Source organism: Rhamphochromis sp. 'chilingali' (assembly GCF_963969265.1).
Source record: "Rhamphochromis sp. 'chilingali' genome assembly, chromosome: 18".
NCBI lineage: Eukaryota > Metazoa > Chordata > Actinopteri > Cichliformes > Cichlidae > Rhamphochromis > Rhamphochromis sp. 'chilingali'.
The window spans coordinates 1,662,670-1,683,888 of NC_137945.1; the positions used below are offsets into that span (position 1 = coordinate 1,662,670).

At 47.3% G+C, this 21,219-nt stretch overlaps 2 protein-coding genes across 5 annotated transcripts in view; both read left to right on the forward strand.

Annotated features, from left to right (window-relative positions):
• The first annotated feature begins 53 nt into the window (after positions 1 to 53).
• On the forward strand, positions 54 to 6,445 carry tubb6 (tubulin, beta 6 class V). 2 transcript variants are annotated; one of them, XM_080865340.1, is made up of 7 exons: positions 54 to 1,360; positions 1,441 to 1,604; positions 3,797 to 3,905; positions 4,011 to 4,121; positions 4,536 to 4,651; positions 5,268 to 5,396; positions 5,516 to 6,445. In XM_080865340.1, exons 2-7 carry the CDS (start codon positions 1,548 to 1,550, stop codon positions 6,332 to 6,334), a joined length of 1,341 nt encoding a protein of 446 aa, XP_080721466.1. In that variant the 5' UTR covers positions 54 to 1,360; positions 1,441 to 1,547; the 3' UTR covers positions 6,335 to 6,445. The 2 variants fall into 2 exon arrangements, with proteins under 2 accessions (XP_080721466.1, XP_080721465.1); XM_080865339.1 differs by having other exon boundaries at positions 54 to 279; positions 549 to 1,604.
• Positions 6,446 to 12,157: 5,712 nt separating this feature from the next.
• The window catches only part of dipk1c (divergent protein kinase domain 1C), a 46,204-nt gene continuing 37,142 nt past the window's right edge, over positions 12,158 to 21,219 (forward strand). For 2 of the 3 annotated variants that reach the window (XM_080864256.1, XM_080864258.1), the window contains exons 1-2: positions 12,158 to 12,843; positions 15,141 to 16,009. In XM_080864256.1, coding sequence (XP_080720382.1) covers positions 15,785 to 16,009 — 225 coding nt within the window. In that variant the 5' untranslated portion in view covers positions 12,158 to 12,843; positions 15,141 to 15,784. Of the gene's footprint in view, positions 12,844 to 12,897; positions 13,432 to 15,140; positions 16,010 to 21,219 lie in introns of those variants that run through there. The other variant, XM_080864257.1, reaches the window with a different exon arrangement.

Below are 21,219 nucleotides of genomic sequence, written 5' to 3' on the forward strand. Positions count from 1 at the left end.
CTGAAACCCTCTGAAGCTGTGATGGATGGGACGGTTTCTGAAACCACCCTCCATCATTCTGTCACAGTTTGGCTTGTTTTAAGTGTATCAGTGGGTCCAGGAGAAATCTGCTTGTCCCTGATCAGGTTTGTTCCAAAGTCCACAGAGCCTCGAATCTCACCAGACGCATTTCAGAAGGAGAACTTTACCCTCCACAAAGACTCCGAGGTGATGGTAACACTGGTGAACCTGGTTATCGAGCTGCCACGCCCCTAATAATGCAAACTCCAATTGAAACAGGTGAGTTATTAAAGCATTCGTACTGCACAGGTGTTATAAAGGGGACAGTTTGTGTATCAGGCTGTAAACATGTTTAATTCTGCTGTAAAGTTTTAACGTGGCAGTCTGAGGACTGGCTCACTGCTGCCTCTGCTGGACATCAGAGGAACTCCCGTTTTTGTCTTGGCTTTATGTTCATTTTTACAGCTTTACTTTGGTTTTTTCAGACAGGATGTAGAAAATGTCTCCTGTTGCTAATTCTGCTCCCTGTGTTTCTCCGAGTCTTCCAGCAGGGGGCAGCACACCCAAACCTCTCAGCGCCTCATGTTGGCTGGAGGAGACCTTCAGAGTTGGATGTGTGGAGGCTGTGGTGCAGACACTTTTCTTTGTTTCATATGCGGCTGCAGGTTCCTGAGTGACGTAGGTCACGCCTCCTCTTCCTCCCCGCCACTGTGTCTGAAGGAGGATCGGTCACGGAGCAAAGCTCCTGTTTTACAGCCTTTGCTGTAAACTGACACTGCTGCTGGCCTCAGCAACAGCTGACCGTGCTTCATCATCATCATCCCACTCTGAGAGACGGTCTGCGCATGCTCAATCAGCTTCCAGCTCCGCGGACACCTGTTTACTCATGAGTGTTTGCTTTAACTGTCAAAGCAATTATTTTGAAAACCTGATATATGTTAAAGTTGAACATGTATCAGATTTTCAAAATAATTATACGATAATTCATCTGCGCAGCCGTGTCAGAGTTTCACAATAAAAAGAATTTTAAAAATGATTTTAAATGTCAGGATATCCGGATGAAATCCTCCACGTACTTCACCGGCGTGATCAGATTGTAGGAGTTACAAAATAAAAGCCGCAGTTTACAGAGATGCGCAAGGATGCGTTAAAGTGTCAGATTTTCAAAATAAATTCCTGCCATTTATTTCGTAGTAAGTTTAAATTCTTTCCCCTTTATCAGCTGTTCTTCTGAACAACCACGAGGAGCCTCCGTCACTCCAGCTGTTTCACGCAGACTGTCCACAGTGATCACAGCCTGCCCGAGAGCGTCCGCGTGTTTTACCTGACGGGTGGTGTTTTAAACGCAGTGGGCTCTGCTGTGAGTGTGAGCTCATTGCTGGACACAGGTTCATGCTGACTGGGACAAACTGGACCGTGACCCCCACTCCTCCCCCCCAGGGCGTGGTGACGTGAACGCGCCTGACAGGAGGAGAAGATGAAGCAGGACGCGCGCTCCCGCTCCGCAGACTCGCAGCAGAGCTTCAGCGGACACACGCGGAGGAACCATGAGGGAGATCGTTCACATCCAAGCGGGACAGTGCGGGAACCAGATCGGGACCAAGGTAGGGACCGCGCCACGCTGATTCACAGCTTCGCACCTGCGGGGCGTCATGAAACGACTGTGAACAAACCAATCAGAGACACCGCGAGGGCTTCACGTACATTATCACTACCGTGGGGTTAGTGCGGGAACAGCAGAGGAGACGTGAATCACACTCGTTACTTTTTATTTAAGTAAAATGTTTCAAACGTAGCAGCGAGTGGGATGCGCCTCTGGAACCCGCTGCAGTAGAGTGCAGAGTAGAGTACAGAGTAGAATACAGAGGGAATAATAAAAGTTCATCTAGAGTACATGTGGTGAGGGAGAGAGAAGTGAACTCTGTGAGCCACCCAGAGACTATTCAAGGAATCCACACACAGACACACACTTACACACAGACACACACTTACACACAGACACACACTTACACACACAGACACACACTTACACACACAGACACACACAGACACACACTTACACACAGACACACACAGACACACACTTACACACACAGACACACACAGACACACACTTACACACAGACACACACTCTTCTCTCGGCTGGAAGTCAGAGATGAACACGCACAGATTGTTAATCTTTTTGAGTTCGTTAAAACTGTGAAGGGTAAATTGTGGAGTTTTTGTGGTTCTTCCTGGTTATTTTGTTCGTTTATTGCAACAAGCCGGTGCCTCCTTCCTGTTAGCACAGACACTGATGTGTAACAGGGTGGTGTTGGTGCAATAACGGAGCAAAGCCTCCACCTCTGTGTAAGCTTACTGACAAGGTGTCCAGGTTAGGTTGTAACTCAAAGAACGGCAGCTTCGTTCATCGAGTCGGAGACGCTAGAACGTGTCTGACACTTTGAACAAGATAAACTGTCCCAGTTGGATTGGTACCCAGTGGAGTACAGCAGGATTACAGCACTCTGAACTAGTTTCAATTCAACGATTGCAGCTCTGACAGCAACCTCAGAAAATCTTTCAAAAATAATCACTGAAAACAACAGATTAAAGGCGTGAGGCTCTCACCTCAGTGCAGCCACTCAACTCTCTAAAATCTCCCAGTTTCCTTAGAATTTACTGGCTTGTTCTTTCATTTTCTCACACTTTCCTTCCCTGTTGCCATCCGAGCTTTTAGCCTCCATCAGAATCTCCATCAGACCCACTAACTCAATCTGAGGGACGAGTTAGTCCCTCAGATTGAGTTAGTGATTTTTTTTTAGTGTTTTTCTTCTTTCTTTTGTTTTGTTTTGGGTTTTTAGTGCATAGAAAGCTAAAAAAAAAACCTACGAAGAACCTCAGACTGATTAAACAAAGCTCATTAGGTGAGAGGTATCACAGCCTGTGCTCATTTATAAGTAAAGATTTATTTTAATTTTATTTGTAATTTCAAGATTAGGCTTCAAACTTTCCTTTTTGCTAAAGCATATAGTTAGGGCTGGACCAGCTGACCCTGAATCCTCCCTTAGTTATGCTGCAATAGATGTAGGCTGCCGGGGACTCCCATGATGCACTGGGTGTTTCTTCTTCACTCACTATGTGTTAACAGACCTCTCTGCATTGAATCATATCTGTTATTAACCTCTGTCTCTCTTCCACAGCATGTCTTCATCCTGTCTTCCTTCTCTCACCCCAACTGGTCACAGCAGATGGCCCCGCCCCTCCCTGAGCCTGGTTCTGCTGGAGGTTTCTTCCTGTTAAAAGGGAGTTTTTCCTTCCCACTGTCGCCAAAGTGCTGCTCATAGGGGGTCATGTGATTGTTGGGTTTTTCTCTGTATGTATTATTGGAGGGTCTACCTTACTATATAAAGCGCCTTGAGGCGACTGTTGTTGTGATTTGATGCTGTATAAATTAAATTGAAGTCCTTGACACATCTTTAGCCGCCCTCTTCCCATTGAACAGAGCTCTGAGTTAGCTGCGGTGGTTTTCACACGCTGCAGTATGAGGTGTCAGATCAAGTCCGTTTAATTTACAGAAATGGTTAAAATCAGGGGGTGACGCGTGCTGCATTCAGGCTTCAGTAAAATGTGGGAGAGTCTGTTTCTTACAGCTTTTATGTTCTTATAAACTAAACTTTTTGGCCTTCAGGAGGAAGCTGTGAAGGTTTTAGAGCAAACATTTAACCTTGGACATCGGTGAGTCAGTGAACGCACCACAGAGTCAGGAAGTTGCTGAATCACCAATGCTTCTCTCTCTCTCTGTGACTCGCTCAGTTCTGGGAAGTGATCAGTGACGAGCACGGCATCGACCCCGCAGGGAACTATGTGGGTGACTCAAGTCTGCAGCTGGACAGAGTCAACGTCTACTACAACGAGGCCTCCTGTAAGTGCAGAGGAGAGTGAGTCACCTTCCGTTCAGGGTGATGAGATCACTTAGACTCCTGCTCAACTTTGGTGCACAAAGGTAACCACTCCCCTCTGTGTGCAGCGCATAAATACGTCCCCCGGGCCGTGCTGGTCGACCTGGAACCGGGAACCATGGACAGCGTGCGCTCGGGAGCCTTCGGACAACTCTTCAGACCAGATAACTTCATCTTTGGTAACCTCAGCAGACACAATCAGAACACGCCAATCAGCTCTAAACTTATGAAGTAGTTTAGTCTCATCCTTTATCCTGATCCTGCAGAGCTGCGGGTCTTTATTTAGCAGCAGTGTTTGACCCACCTGACGAGGCCGAGCACAGAATTCCTGCTCGGCGAGCTGCAGCGAAACTTTCCAGCATTAAATCGTCCGAGTAAACAGACTGACACGTCTGCAGCGTCTCTTATATAAACTATGTCTGAGCAGAAGATGAAGCAGAGGTTTCAGACACACACACACACACACACACACTCCTACTGTCCACTAGCTGAGAAATGGGTCACCACCAGCAACTGTGTGTGTGTCCATCTGTCGCAGTGATCAGTTTACATTTCACAGATGCATTTTCCCCTTTCTGATTGGCTGTCTGCAGGTCAGACAGGTGCAGGGAACAACTGGGCCAAAGGTCACTACACGGAAGGGGCGGAGCTTGTGGACTCTGTCCTGGACATAGTGAGGAAGGAGTGCGAGCACTGCGACTGTCTCCAGGTGAGTCATCTTTATGTGACCGACGCAGCCTTATTGGCTGAGTTTAACCTCAGTGGGTGGAGCTAAACCTTTTCTTCTTCAGCGTTCCTGCTTTAGTTTTTACGATTCATTGAACAACAAGATGCAGGATCATTAAAGTTTTCTCGAGACTGTGTTTTTCCTCACCGGCAGATTCACGTTTATGATTTGGACTCAAATTTCAGCTGAATTTAGTTCACGTTAGCGCTACATGCTAACAAATCTATTTGGACTCATGTTGCATGATGTTGGAAATATTTTATCCAGTCTCAGTTCTTCATCATAAATATAACGTATAGACCGTTGGGACGTTATGTTTCGGTCGTTGCAATGCTGCCAGGTCACACCTCAGACTGTGCAGGAGTTCAGCGATGCTCTGATCTGCGAGGACGCCCCCCAGGACACCATCCGTTGTCTCATTAGTGAAATTTTGGTAACGTGGACTGACTTCTGGGGTTGTTCAAGAATGTCAGTTTTCTAGTGATGGTGCCTTTAGGATAAACTGTGAACAGCATGTTTGTTCATGACACTGAGCTCCATCCTTGCACCGGTTGTCTGTCTCCTCACCGTTTACTGTAAGACGAAACTTCTCTTGCAGGGCTTCCAGCTGACTCACTCTCTGGGAGGGGGCACTGGCTCGGGGATGGGCACCCTGCTGATCAGCAAGATCCGGGAGGAGTACCCCGACCGGATCATGAACACCTTCAGCGTCATGCCCTCACCGAAGGTAGGAGGAGGAAATTTTGTCCGTCTGTCCCACATTTCCCAACGTGTTTGTTCGGATGCTTAATAAACATAAATACCGACTCGCCTCTTCTCACGTCCCGTCTGTCTTTGGTCCGTCAGGTGTCGGACACAGTGGTGGAGCCTTACAACGCCACCCTGTCGGTGCACCAGCTGGTAGAAAACACAGATGAGACCTACTGCATCGACAACGAGGCCCTTTACGACATCTGCTTCCGCACTCTTAAACTCACCACCCCCACCTACGGCGACCTCAACCACCTGGTGTCAGCCACCATGAGCGGCGTGACGACCTCGCTCCGTTTCCCCGGACAGCTCAACGCAGATCTCCGCAAGCTGGCCGTGAACATGGTTCCTTTCCCCAGGCTGCACTTCTTCATGCCGGGGTTTGCTCCTCTGACAGCGCGGGGCAGCCAGCAGTATCGAGCGCTCACTGTTCCCGAGCTCACCCAGCAGATGTTTGACGCCAGGAACATGATGGCGGCTTGCGACCCTCGCCACGGACGCTATCTGACCGTGGCCACCGTCTTCCGGGGGCCCATGTCCATGAAGGAGGTGGACGAGCAGATGCTGAATATCCAGAACAAGAACAGCAGCTACTTCGTGGAGTGGATCCCCAACAACGTGAAGGTGGCCGTCTGCGACATCGCTCCCCGAGGGCTCAAGATGGCCGCCACCTTCATCGGCAACAGCACCGCCATCCAGGAGCTGTTCAAGCGGATCTCTGAGCAGTTCTCGGCCATGTTCCGCCGAAAGGCGTTTCTGCACTGGTTCACCGGCGAGGGCATGGACGAGATGGAGTTCACGGAGGCGGAAAGCAACATGAACGACCTGGTGTCCGAGTACCAGCAGTACCAGGAAGCCACCGCCAACGACGGCGAGGAGAACTTTGAGGACGAGGAGGATGAGATCAACGAGTAAGAGTATGGAGGACCACAAGAGCCACACGTATCGAAATAAAGAAATCTGTGCTTAAATAATGAATTGTACAATAAATTCTGCATTTGTAAATTCATTCATGAATTCATTTTTACATTATTTATTCCAACATTACTAAAGTAATTTCTTATTTAATAATTTTATTTTAAATAAAAACATTATTTTTAAATATATTTTTAAAATGAATTATTAATCCATTAATAAATACTTCAAATTGAAAATGAATTTCACAAAAGAAGAATTAAACATTGAAAACCTCGTCTCAAACACAGTTTTTGAATTACATATTAAAAACAGATGTTTGTTAAAACACGAAAAGAGAAACGAGTTAAATGGTTTCTGGCACTTAAAAGGGCGATTCCACTCATTGTGTTTGTACAAAGGCCGTTCAGCCCCGGGATTTACACTGGGCTCCACGCGGACATGTGAAGAATGAAGGTGCAGTGAAACGTAGAGCTGGACCTCCCAGTGTGCACCTGCCTGACCACCTGTGAAGGTAACGTGGCTAACGCTAGCATCACCGCACGTAGCCCCGTTGTTTAAAGCTCATCTTAGTTCATGAAAGTTTTACGTCGCAGGAGGACAGAGTGCAGTGCGACGTGGACGCACAACTCTGTGAAAACGACTGAAAACACCAGTGTGGACGCGGAGCGTTTTCAGACGTATCCAGGCGAGTGTGGGCGGAGCCTGTGTTTCACCTGATGGGTACAATGTTGCTGCTGCTGCTGATGGTGCTGCAGGGCGGGGCTGTGCTGATCTGAGACTGCAGACATTAAAATAGGAGCTGATTGAACAATAAAATGCAAAGATTTGTTGCCTTGTGGTTTCACCAATTTTAAAAACCAAAAAACTGTAGAAAATAAACTGGGCTCTGCCTGTGGCTCACCCTGTGCCTCACTCTGTGCCTCACTCTGTGACTCACTCTGTGCCTCACCCTGTGACTCACTCTGTGCCTCACTCTGTGACTCACTCTGTGCCTCACCCTGTGCCTCACTCTGTGCCTCACCCTGTGCCTCACTCTGTGCCTCACCCTGTGCCTCACTCTGTGACTCACTCTGTGCCTCTCTTCCTCCTTCGTCTCCTCATCTCATCTGTCACTCTCCACTTGCTGTCCGTCTGAGAACAAGGCACAGTTTACTGTTGCGTTAAAGTATTATTTAATCATCCACACTTAAAAATTCTTGCACCTAATCCATAATAAAGTTATAAGAGAAAAATGTTATAGAACATTGCAGCTGTGTTGTTGTTATCCTTGAACACCTCTGCAACGCCACAACCTGTGTCACTGAGGCCTGTGCTCTTTTTAATCCAGCCTCACACAGCTCCTGTTTCCTCCTCGTGTCCTTACAGCACAATGTTATGAGTAATCGTTTTGTACCATCTCCAGAATACTGTTTATACTACAGCCACGAGTTTGCATCAGAATACTCCCCTTGTCATGTATTCCTGGTGCTATAATAATAAAGTAATCAATATAAAATGAAGTATTTATGATGATTCAATTTGTTTGATCCACTCTGTGCAGACACAAAGTTTATTAAATGTTTAAACTTTAGAGATACAATAATGTTGCTGCTGTAAAATCAGCATTTTGTCCTATTTGAAATATTTATAAAGCACCAAATCACCATTTTACACGACTTATTTTTAACACTTTACATGAGCGTATTTTTAAATTCTAATAGTTTCAGTGGGCTCACTAGTGGTGGCTAAACGAGAACGAAGACTCCCAAATCCCGTCACTGTTGGCTTCTCTGCTGAAGGTCCTGGATCCAGGAGCAGAGCTGAACCTGAACAGGCCCAGGGGGAAGTGAAGGGCGTTCAGAGTTTATCTTTTCTCCAAAAAATGACATTTTACACATTTCTACATAAAAATATGAACATTTGTCGATTTAAGAAGTGCAGAACGGCGCCGGTGCCTGTTTTAAAGTGTGAGACTTGTAATGCATCAGCGATGGTTCGCTCAGCTGTTGTTTCCAAAACTGTGCGCGTCGCTGTTTCAGGACCTGAGCGGGCCTCGCCGTGCAGACAAACACCGATGAGCCGCTTAATCTCCGGGGCCGGCGCTCTGTGTGCGAGACTTGATTTCCCAGCACTTCTGTTTGTGCTCGCAGAGCCGCCGCGCCCGTGTGCGCTCGGGCACAAAGAGGCTTCGTGTCTGTGGATCTGCGGCTCTTTGTCTGCACCGGGTTTCAGCAGAGTCGGCGCGTCACCTGAAACATCAGCGTGCTGAGTCCTCAGATCATCCGTGAGCAGTTTTGCACTGAGCCTGGCTCTGCTCAATTATTCATATCATGACATCACCCAGGAGACTGTAGGGACCGCCCTCCTCCACCTACCTGTGCCTGTCCGTGAGGGGGAGGAGCTCCTCACACCTCCGTGGACTTTGATTTCTCCCATGAACATTTTTAAAGACGTGCCTTTGCATCTGTGTTTGTTTATAATGAGAGTAAATGTAAACGTGATGTGTTGTTTGTGGGTCTTTGATCGTGTGGAATATTTCTGCTGCTGCAGCTGAAATCCAACACTTTAGTTTTTTCTTTCTATTTGTTTAACGTGGAAACTTTAAACGTGGTCACAGGACGTCTCCGGTCCAATAACAGTGCAGGTGTTTGGCAGCAGTGATGAGTCTGACCTTCACCAGCAGAGGGATCTAATAAATAAGAGTGACGGCGGTTTCTTCATCTATAAAAGCTGAGCGGTTTCCTCTGTTACTGCCCGCAGAAGGTAAATGAATGTAAGAGCTGGTTTTGTTTAGTTTTTGTTACTTTTAAATCATGAGGAGGAGAAGGAGGAGGAGGGGGGTTGTTGGGATAAGTTCTCATGATAAGAACAGGCTGTGAGAGCAGCTGACTCACAGTGATGGAGACACCCAGAGTCTGAGCAAACGGATGATCCAGCTAAGAAAAGACGTTCATCTGTTTGTATTTTTGCTTTGTAAGGTCAGAATCTTCTAGTATTTTTAGATATTTCAGGTGCTTTCAACCATTTCAGGTTAAAGTTTAGCCTGGTTATAACAGACAGCAGATTTCAGGTCCATCTGCAGGATCCTCCTCCTCTCCAGACGAAGATCCAATCACACCTGAGGAACAAACTGCTGCTCAGGTGACCCAGCACGAGGTGAATCACCGCGTTCAGACATATCACAGGTTTATTTATTATTAAACAGCATTTTAATTCTGACACTCTCACACAGGGAAAGGTTTCGAGCTCTTTGATGATATTTTTAGGTGAACTGGGAGAATCGTTCTGAATATGGACGCAGACTCCCTGTGACTGTCGTATCTGACCAATAGGAGGTGCTGCAACACAACATCTGTATCTCCAGTAATCAGCAGGCGACCTGTCCAAGGTGTAGACGGAGATGATCTCAGTGATGCATTCAGGGAGCGTTTGAAGGGCGGCTGCAGGAGGTGAAGCCGATTATTCCACGTCCCTCCTGGTTTAAACAGCGTGGGTACTTTCTCTTTTTCTTCTCTCCTGCAAAACAAAACCTGAACCTGAAGGTTAAAATGTGCTGAGACATGAACTTTTTGAGGATGTACCTGTGAGTTAAGAAGCTGGGCCTAATGAGCAGGCCTCGGGTAATTGCTGCAGTTATTAAGGAGGCTCAGCTGAGATGGAGTGCCAGAGGCTGCACAGCCTGCAGGTCTAATTGGCAATTAGAGCGACGCGGAGCTCTGCTGGGCTTCTCCTGCAGGTTTAGTTGGGATAAAGTTTAGTTTTTGTTTTGTCGGATTTCCTCTGAGCGTGACGAGCTGCACTTTCCACACCTGGCACCAATTTTCAGCTTTCAGCATCAGTTTCTGATAGAAGTGTAGTGAGTTTACACTGCTAGGACCCATTTAAGCCTCCCCTCTGAGTCAGACTGCAGTGAGCCGATCATTCAGTCTGATATCAGAACGCTTTCTGTGTCCTGATTGGAGGATTTACCTGATGTAATGTGTCACCTGGCTTAAATAGCTCAGATCTTCCTCACATTCAGATTGCGCATCAGCGATTATTTAAAGGAATGATGAAGATCTCAGTAACACTTCAGGTTAGTTTGCAAACTCAGTTCAGGAGATATATGATGGTTCAGTTAAAGGAGCAACAGCACAAACATCACAGATTTACTTTGTCACTCGCTGAGAACAGTCGTCGTTTAGGTTTGACAGCATTTCCAGTAGATGATGTCAGATGTTTCCTCCTGCCTGGCAGCTCCATCTTCACCATCCTCCCTCCTCCATCTCAGCCTGTCTGACTCTGAGCTGTCCCTCTGATGGACTCAGAGGGACAGCTCAGTTAGTGGTGGTTGTGCTTTATAAAAATATGAAACATAAATCACCGGAGCCTCTCGGTGCCGTCTTACAGCAGCTCAGCTTTCTTTATTGTGTGTTTCAGGTTTGCTAATCTCAGATTATTTAACCTTCTTCAGCCTGTATACAGGTGCTGCTGCTCTGCAACCACGTCCACCTCCACCCACCTCCCCTTTAATGCTTTCTGATCTCCTGCTGTTAGTGACGCTCGCTTTGCTCTGAGCGGGGCAGGAAGTGAACCTGGAAAATATGAATAAGTGTAAATGGAATAAAAAGACTATTTAACTTCTACGTCAGCTCTGTCACCAGCTCCTTATGGTGCAGGTGAGAGTTTGATGACCAGTCACAGGGATGATGCTGAGTCTGCTGCAGCTCTGTTAAGTTTATAACAGATAGTTCTGGCCTCTGAACACCAGCAGCGCTCCAGCTGCCTCCCACGGTCGTGGCCACACATCTTTTGGTTTGCTGGATCCACTCCTGCTTCATCAGAAAACCCAGATGATCAGTTTGCAGACTTTTCTAGTCACCTTTTAAGGACTGAGCACAGATTCTCAATGGGATTAAAGACCGGGGAGTTTCCTGGCCTCGGATGCAAATTGTTAATTTTCTGATCTCAGAGCCGCTTAGTGTTGAGTTTAGCCTCGAGACGCGGCGCTCCATCAGGCTGGAAAATGCACAGACTCCAGAACGCTCCTGGATCTGTGGGAGAGGCTGGTCATCGAGGATGTTTGTGGTGTGGTCAGTGCTTAAAAAGCTGAAACCTGTGATCAGCGTGGAGCTGTGGCATCCCCATCAGTCAGCGGTTGGCTCAGAGGCTGATGTTCAGCATGCACAGACCTGCAGACGTTCTAAAGAAGAAAGGTCACCACGTCTCAGCTGAATTTTGAACGTTTTTTCTGAGCTGTCTTTAAACATCGATTATCCTTCAATAAATCACAGAAACATGCAAAGAACTCAAACTAAGTTCTGTGAGGAGCAGACGCTGGGCGTGAGGAGTGAATGCAGCTCAAAGCTGTGTGAAGTCTCTCTTCTGTTTCACGTTGTATTTTGACATATCTGCATTTTCACACATGTCAGAGGGAATTTGAATAAAGATAATAAAAACCAACACCTGTAATTATTAGACCCGTTTATCCATCAGCATGTTTGGGCTTTTCTGCCCTCTAGTGGCCACAAATAACTAAATGCACCTTTAATTTTGGACCCTGGGGCGTCAAACAAAGCATCGAGCTGCTGCTGCCCTCTTCTTATGTTCGCACAACTTTATTGGCTTTTTTACAAATGAGGCAATTACGAACACGCCACGAGGCTGCGCCCCCCAGCAGAGGGAGGGAGGCCGGGACAGAAAAGGAAAGGGAGATAAATGGGGGGAGAGCTTTTAATTTGGCGAGCCTCGGTAGAGCTGCAGAAGAGAGGGAGGGGGAGTATAAGAGTATTTAAGAGAAGGGGGGTGAGGAGGAGGAGCTGCTTTAAAGCTTCATCGGACTTTTTTGTCCCACAACATGAGCAAACACAGCTGAGGAATAAAGAGAGGAAGCAGACTGAAGGGAGGAAGGAAGGGAACGAGGCTGAACGAACAAGCCTGAGTGCGACACACACACACACACACACACACACACTCACGCTCTCTCTCTCTCTCTCTCTCTCTCGCGCGGCACACTGAGAGAGCGAGGAGGAGCAGGAGGAGGCAGCACTCTGAGGAGAAACCAGCGGCTCTGGAACAGCGGAGGAGTGCCGGAGCGGCGGCTGCCTGTCAGACCGGAGTCAGGGCTCACAGACCCCCTCGTCCCCAGGTGCAGCAGAAACCTGCACCTCCTGCTGCTCTCAGAGACACAGCCGAGAGTTTCTGCTGAAACACAGAAGAGTGGAGGAGCTGCAGACCTCAGGTCTGCTGGGTGGCTGGGTGGATCGTTTCAGCAGCTGCTGCACATTTTGGAGTCTCATCAGCTCAGAGGAAAACTTTGGGATTATTTCAGTCTTTAAAATAAGAAGACAGGGAAAGTCATCATCACCTGAGGGGGCGAGAAGAAACACCAGCGGAGGAAAAAAAGAGCAGAAGAAGTGCCAGTGTGCACGTTTGTGCAAAGGTTTAATCATCTGGAAGAAAAGCTTTCATGAGTTGAGCCTGGCTGGAGGCTTTTGTCATGGCAGCCGGCTGCAGAGCTTCCTGAGCGTCGACACAACAGTTTAACGGTGAGCGGCAAGATTTCATATCGTCTCTGTTTATTTCTCTTTCAGTGTAAATCAAGGTCACTGCATCATTTCAGACTTCAGACACGCCCAGTAAAAGTGCCGTTTATGCCCTGTCACAGTCAGACCTGGAGCTGCGCTTTAGTGTTTCAGTGAGAACAACAGGAACGCAAACGCACTGGTATCATCGTGAGAAGTGCAGCGAGCTGCTGCTCAAACACGTTTGTGGGAGAAGCTCCAGCAGGCGCTCTGTGAGTGACGATGGTCTGCAGGGCAGCAGAGCTTCAGCACCTGTTGCATCGATGGATGCAGACCTGCTGCGAGCTCCAGGCACGTCCAGCCGAAGCAGAATTGATTTCTTGATGAGTCTGTTGTTTGTATCAGTCATCACTGCTGAAGAAAAAGGAAGATTTCAGCTTAAATGTGTTGCTCAGTTATAAACTTGATCCACACTGTGATGTATCGGCCGCCTCCAGAGTGATGAATGGCTGTGCTCTGCTCCTCGCATCAAAATGAACTTCATGCTTGGTGAACAGTTCTAGCGATGCAACTTCTTCCAGCTTCCTTGGATTTCCTTCGAATATCAATCAGGTACTGGTGTCACCATCAGCCTTTGTTTAAGCTTTTCAGACTCTGTGTGTCAAATACATCCAAGAAAAAACGATTAACAATAATCAGGCCTCTCATCTTAATGGCCTCACGGTACCGTATCAGCCTATCAGAGCGCTGCAGGCTCGCTGGTTGTTCCTGGCGATCTGAATCCTCCTCAGTCACGCTGCTTTCTGCTCGTTATGTGTCTCTGCGTCCTTCTGTGGTCCTGAAAGCTTTTTATCATTCAAAGCTTCAAATCTTCTTTTATTTAATTTAAACAAGCCACAGAAATCCTTTGTGGCTGTTGTCGGCCTCTCAACCAGAAACAAGCTGCTGGTTAGTTTTGTCCTCATCTGTTTCCACAGTGATGGACAAACAGTGCATTGTTTGGCTAATGACGTCAGCCTGCTGTGGGACTTCCCATGATGCACTAAGCACTCTTCACACCCCCAGCCCCATTTCCTGTCTCCCTTTAACCAGTTATTGCAGATGTTGCTCGGCCAGATGTCTCTTCCTGTTAAAATGGAGTTCTTCCTCCCCACAGTCGAGTGACTGCCAGAGGATGCTGTCGTTTGTCACCGCCGTTGGGAATTCTGTGTGTGCCGTAAAGCTGTCGTCGTCGGAGCGTTTCATTTGTCCACAGTCGGAGTCCTTTGCAAACATACAGACACAAGCTGTTCGTGTAGCGTGTGAAATCCGTGCTAACGCAGTGAAGTCAAGTGTCGGTAAAATATTTGCTGGTAAAAAATGATGGCGGCCCCTCTGAGGAGGACGTTGCATCTCAGAGCAGATCCGCCCCTGCCGAGCTGTAAAATCTCTGCTGAGAACTGCTGTCGTTTGTTTCCCACCAAGTATGCAGCATCATTAAAGCGCTTCATGATTTATGGAGGTGTTTACGCTCTGGCAGGGTCGGTTTATTTCAGAGACGCTGCCGTCTGCTTTAATTTCAGAAAAGTGGCTCGAAGTACATCGATGTTCAAAACCAAACTCCGAGAACTCGAACATCCACCCGCCAGTGGAGAGGAGCAGGTATCAGCTGCTCCGTCTGCAGCAGCGTCCTCTCCTCCACCCAGCCTCCCATCAACAACACCTGGATGGTGCTCATCATCTGGACTTCTGATCCCAGCGAGCTCTGCTGACCGCCTGACTCTCAAACATGTTTGTGTTTCTGCTGCGGCTGTCGGGTTTCTTCATGCCCCGGATGCTTCAGAGAGAGCGACCGCAGCCACAAGCTTTAATGAGTCTCTGCAACATTTCTGCAGCGTTTACAAACGAAGGCGCTGCTCTGTCACTGAGCAGGAAGCACATGAACCCAGGCGAGCAGCTCTCAGGCTTCCTCAAGCAGATGAAGAAGACGCGTTCGTGAGCTTTGTCTACAGAAACATCTGCGCTCTTCAGTGGGGAAAGAGAACCTTCCTTTTAAACGTTCTGGAGATGTCACCGTTTCTGGAGGAATGGCTTTTTAAAAACTCATGATTTAAAACATGACAAGCTCCTGAAATCGAATGTTTGATTCTGGGAACTTCCTTGAATGCCGCCTGCCGTCCTTTCTTTAGATTCAAATCCCTCCTCTCACAGCTTCATCAGGGTCTTCCTCACTGTTGTTTCTTTGTATGAATTCACTTTCTGTTTTTCCTCTCATTAAATCCTCGTCTCCAGAATCCAGAGCTGCAGTCTGTTCAACTTTTTTCTCTCTGAATGTTTTTCAGGGACATTTTTCAGCTCGACAGCGAGACGACCACAAGAGCTGCCGACGCCACGAGGAGGTGACGCGAGGACAGTGGAGACGCAGATCTGTGGGGCTGAGCGAGTGTGCGTGCAGATGCCACACGGCGCTGCAGACGAGCTCGGACGCCCGTGTCACGGAGCTCGAAGGCGACTCCTCGGATTTCTCTCGCTGACTCTGTGAGTGGAAAATAAATCAGCAGGTTGGATATGAAACAACACAACGGCATTGAGCACAAACAAAGCTTCAGATCGTTCCTGCAGAGCTGGGCTGTGTGTCTGTGATGAGCACAGACTGTCGTGTCGTTTTCAGGCTCTTTCAGGACAAACTGGTGGGTCACTGAGTGTCCAGCGACGCTCTGGACCTGACATCACAGAAGAGCATCGCTCTGAAAGGAGGCCGGCGAACACCTGCTTCTTGTTTTCGGACTGGAACATGGCAGTGACACAGAGTTTGTCTCGCTTACGAGAGACGAGCTGAACTTTTAAAGGGAACATTCAAAATTACGAAACTACAAATCAAACGTACTGAAACATTCGGATGTTTCAGAATCTGTTCCTAGCTGAATATTCAGAGGACGCTTTGAGGATCGTTTCTGACTGACGGCGCCCTGCAGCATCCACCGCCATGCTCCCAGGAGGGCTGGGGTCCGGCGGAGGGGGTCGTGGCGGCGGCGGCCTGTGCCTGCTCCGGTGGCTGGGCCTCAGGCTGTGGTCTCGTCGGGGGACACTGGTCTTCGCTCTGCTCTGGTTCGGGTCCTGGTTGTTCCTGAACGGCCTGGTTCTGGTCCACAGGACCATCCTGTCTGACTTCTGCACCGACGACAAGAGCAAGAGGATCCTACAGAGACTGGTGAGTCAGTCCAGGCCTTCAGTTAGCACAGGAGTCTGGTTTTTGTGGTGGGGTTGGGTGGATGTGCACACCTGTGTGTGGCTCAGGAGATGGAGCAGGGCCTGTGATTGGAAGGTTGGTGGTGCTGAAGCCTGAGCTGCTCCTGAGGTGTGAATGCAGGTTTATGAAGGTTCAATGTTGTCTATCAGTCAAAGTTTAGCTTTTTTTTCTGAGGGGGGGGTATGATGGAAACGACCACAGAGCAGCAGCAGCAGCAGCAGTGTACACTGGGAAACAGAGTTTTCTCTTTGTTTTCCTGAGATTAGATTAATGGGTTTGTTTTAAATGTGACTGTGATCAGAATCACTACAATCCCTGCTGCAGATGCTGAAGGAAGACGTTTGCAGAGACATTACAGAGTCCTCTAATAATAATAATAATAGTAATAATAATAGTAATAATAATAATACTCTCAAAAAGTTAAGTTTGCAGTATTAGGGGCGTGGCCTCTGTGACTGACAGGTGGATGGTGACCAGAGATGGGCAGTAACGCGTTACTGTAATCTGATTACTTTTTTCAAGTAACGAGTAACTTAAGGGATTACTATTGCAAAAACGGTAATTAGATTACCGTTACTTTCCCGTAGGAACGCTGCGTTACTGCGTTACTAAAACCGTGATTTTTTGCGAGAATGTCTCGTGACAGTGACGTAAGCGAGTGCGCCGTTAGTGACAACAGCTGTGTGCAGATCAACAATGGATCACATATCGAGTGCAGAGAGAGTATGAGCGTGCAGCGTTTAAAGCGTGGAAGTACTGACCTTACTTTGAGTTTGATTCCATAAAAAGTGACAAAAACATTAGTGTCCGCTTTATTTTATGTGCAGGAATGTGCAGAAAATAGGTTTAAATGTTAAACTAATTTCTTCAAGTCAGAGAATTTTGCATATAATTAAATTTTTGCTTGATGCATAAAGTTAAAAGATTAAAACTAATAAAACAAGTTTTAAAAAGAGACTTTTCCATTTGATTACATTTTGTATGATGGATTATGCAGAAAAAGTAGACTTGGGCTGAAAGATCTATCGCTTTATTACCTATTCAGGTTGTAAATCATGTTTTTAAAAGGTAACTAAGTAACTACTTACTTTTGAAAATAAGTAATCAGTAAAGTAATGGGATTACTTTTTTGGGGAAGTAATCAGTAATTAGTTACTGATTAATTATTTCATGTAACTTGACCAACACTGATGGTGACCCAGGCGGCTGTAGCTGCTAGCTTCACCTGAACTGGACCTCTGGACATGTTTGTGCTGTTGGAGCTTTTTGGAGCATTTTTAATGACATCATGTGACCAATAATATGGCTGTTGTGAGGTTACTGTGGTAACAAACCGCCCAAGGAGGCGGAGCTCAGGTTTAATACGTGTGTGATTCAGTTTGATTACCGAGTCACAGCTTTCGAGGTCACTCCTGGGTCTAGAAAATGAACCAGTGGCTGTAAAGGTAAAGTTGTGACTTTTCATCAGTGTTGGGACTAAGGTGTTATTAAGTAACGCATTACAGTAACTACGTTATTATTGTGGTAACGAGCACGGTAACTAGTTGTTATGCCAAAATCAGGAACGCGTTACTCGTTACTGGGATTTAGGCAAGTAAGCAAGCTAGAAGACTGGCAGTCTTGCTGGGTATCCAGTTACAGAAGCAACACATTAACAAGAGAAGTCTGAGTAAAACCAAAGTTACTTTCCCTAGTAACTGGTTACTTTGAAAGTAACGAGTAACTTGAAGTAACTACGTTACTTTTGATGGAAGTAACTAGTAATGTAACTAAGTTACTGATTTAAAGTAACTTACCCAACACTGCTTTTCATAAACCAGCAACGACTGTAAAATGGCTCTGCCTTCATTGGGTCACATTATTGATCAGCTGTTTGCATCCTGGCGCCGCGTCCACGGCCTTCTTTTAGTTACTTGATGTAAGTGTCCTTAAATCATCACCAGCTTACAACAATAACATTTTTCATTTTGACCAATCAGCTCTTGGCAGGAGGTTTGTTATTCCAGTGTGTCTGTGTGTGTCTGTGTGTGTGTGTGTGTGTGTGTGTCTCTGTGTGTGTCTGTGTGTGTGTGTGTGTGTGTGTGTGTGTGTCTGTGTGTGTGTGTGTGTGTGTGTGTCTGTGTGTGTCTCTGTGTGTGTCTGTGTGTGTGTGTGTGTGTGTCTGTGTGTGTGTGTGTGTGTGTGTGTGTGTGTGTGTGTGTCTCTGTGTGTGTGCGTGTGTGTGTGTCTCTGTGCGTGTGTGTGTGTCTCTGTGTGTGTCTGTGTGTGTGTGTGTGTGTGTGTGTGTCTCTGTGTGTGTGTGTGTGTCTCTGTGTGTGTCTGTGTGTGTGTGTGTGTGTGTGTGTGTGTGTGTGTGTCTCTGTGTGTGTGCGTGTGTGTGTGTCTCTGTGTGTGTGTGTGTGTCTCTGTGTGTGTCTGTGTGTGTGTGTGTGTGTGTGTGTGTCTCTGTGTGTGTGTGTGTGTCTCTGTGTGTGTCTGTGTGTGTGTGTGTGTGTGTGTGTGTGTGTGTCTCTGTGTGTGTGTGTGTGTGTGTGTGTGTGTCTGTGTGTGTGTCTCTGTGTGTGTGTGTGTGTCTGTGTGTGTGTCTCTGTGTGTGTGTGTGTGTCTGTGTGTGTGTCTCTGTGTGTGTGTGTGTAGCATATGCACTCTGCAGTCTCAGTATTTACGGTCTGGAGGACAAACACGACTCAGACTCACATCGACGTGTCTCTGAGTGTCGCCGCTGCTCGTCGCTCACACGTGTGCAGGGAGCAGACGTGTGAGATAAACGGCCAGCGGTCAATAACTTGAACGTCCTGCTGATCGTCTGCTGCTGCTGTGGGTAAACACTGATAATAAGACGCCCACGTCCTCCCACCCTGTCCTCTGGCTTTTCCCCTTCTTCTGTTTTCTCATTCCCGCTCGTCCTCTTCAGATTCATCTTCGTCCTCCTGGTTTCTCTCACAGCAGCGGGAATCTTTCTGCCACTGCTTAAACACCACATATGTTCGTGTTTTCCTCTCACGGCTGAGTGGATGATGGTTGCTGGTGTTTCTCCACAGGAGCAGCTAAAGTACCAGTTTGTTTCCTGTCGTATATCAGGTCCAAACATGGCCACAGTCTCTAACACTGAGCTCGTGTATGTGAAGTGATCCCAGAGAGCTGAAAGCTGGCATCCAAACACTCCGGTCATCACAGTTTTCTGGCTGCTGCTTGGAAATATGGCTTATAACAGCTAGTGGGCGGGGCTTAGGATATCTGCTCTGTTTGACATCATAAAGATCGCAGAGCAGAAAGAAGTGTAAGTCTGAGGCTCACAGGGATGAGGTGGTTCAACGCTGACCTCGTTAACTGAAGCTTTCATCATATTTTCTGTGAACATCATGGGAGGGGAAAGCCGTTCACTTTAATCGCCCGTCCTGCAGCCTTTGTGACTCTCTGTCAGTAACAGAACTTCTGCAAACTGTATTTTTTAACCCTTGAATAAACAATACGACATCGTGCCAACACAGTTTTTACTGTCGGAGTCATTTAATCAAACGCAGGCAGAGAGTCAGGCCGTGCTGTCACGTCAGCCCCGCCTCCCCGCCTAAACCTCTCAGAGATCCAAAGTGGAAACTGATGAAATCCCAAATAAATGCAGAGAGTCAGAGTCAACAAACAACGCAGCACTTTTGCTCCATCCATCATGTTGTTTGAAAAGTCTTCGAGGTTCAGCGACCGGCTCCAATAACAAGCTGACTGAAAGCAACGAGAGGTTTCGTGTTTCCAGAAGCTAATGCAGCACAGATGCAGCTCCACCATCAACGCTTTGAACCAGCAGGGAAACAAGAGGGTGGATGTGACGACCTCGGGCTGTTTTCCTCTGACCGACTAATCCAGCTGATGCTGCTGGAAGTTTCTGCCTGGATTTCTCCGGCTCAGGCTTAAAGGCTTCAGGTGTTGTAGGAACCTGAACAAACATCCGTCAATCCTCCGCCCCCTCATCTTCCTTCCTGTGGATCATCTCAAACCTCTCCGCCGGCCACTGGAGCAGCAGATCAACAGCAGACTGGGCTGAAGCTGCTATTCAGCAGAGTCCTCGAGCCTCTGATGCAAACACAGCTCCAAACCGCGATCTGAGCATCAGTGACCAGCAGTGACTCCACCGCACGCACGTTTATCTCTACAGCTACAGCTCTACAGTCTTTGATGGTGGAGCTGCTCCAGCATGAACGCTGCTTGCTGATTATTTCATATCTTGATACACAAAACATCCGCATGTGTTTGTGAAATAAATGATAACAGATAAAGAGCAGTTCAGGATCTAGACAGAACCTCTGCACCTCCACCCGACGTGGATACTTCATCAGCACCACATTACGCTCTGTGTGATTATTGTGCTTTGCTGCAAACTCAGTGAGGGTTTAGTTTTTCAGGTGCAGCCTAACCCGGGACACGCTCACCGGCGACGCTGTTCCTCCTCAGCGTGTCACTTCCTGATTAAATAAAAAGTGTTGTGATGAATGAAGGAAACTTGGCATGAAGATGTCCTGATGCTGCCGGGTATCAGCAGCACGTGTCTCTGGATTATAATGAAGGATTAGAGAGTTATGCTGAGATGAGCTGCAATAAAGGATCATTAGAGGTCCTGAGGAGATAACTCAGCTTTATTGCAGCCGCCCGGTCACTGCAGCGCAGGATTCAACAGTGTGGACGGTTTGTGTCCGAGCAGCATCCTGGGACAGCAGAGATAAAAATACACTCTTGGGAAACTCGTTAGTCTCAGAGGCATTCGGTCTGGAAACAAACGCTCTTATTTTGGGATCCTGCAGCAATTCCATCCATGTCGATGGGAAACTCATTCGTCTGCTGTCCAAGGACTTCCTACTGCAGGACGTGACCTGCCTGTGGGATTTAGAAAAGCATCGTTTCATCACAGACTCAACTTTCCACGAAGTCCTCTCCATCATCGATCCTGCTGCAGAACAACCAACCAGGAACCGCCCTCACCTGCCCGCCTCCCACCTGTATTAATAGAACAACATCAGTTATGATGTAACACTGACATTAGAGGCGATCTGCATCTTTTTTATTTCTGGCAGGTTTCTGAAAGCAGAAAACAGGATTTCTTCTTGGATCTGATCTCAACGTTCAGGCTTTGAGTGTAAAGATGACAAAAACACTCAAATTCATAAAAATCTGAATTAACC

Excerpts from the sequence above, each read along its gene's own strand:
- tubb6 (XM_080865340.1), top strand. The coding sequence starts at position 1,548 with ATGAGGGAGATCGTTCACATCCAAGCGGGACAGTGCGGGAACCAGATC. Across the intron at positions 4,122-4,535 it reads ACCAGATAACTTCATCTTTG|GTCAGACAGGTGCAGGGAAC; the intron begins GTAACCTCAGCA and ends GGCTGTCTGCAG. Across the intron at positions 4,652-5,267 it reads AGCACTGCGACTGTCTCCAG|GGCTTCCAGCTGACTCACTC; the intron begins GTGAGTCATCTT and ends CTTCTCTTGCAG.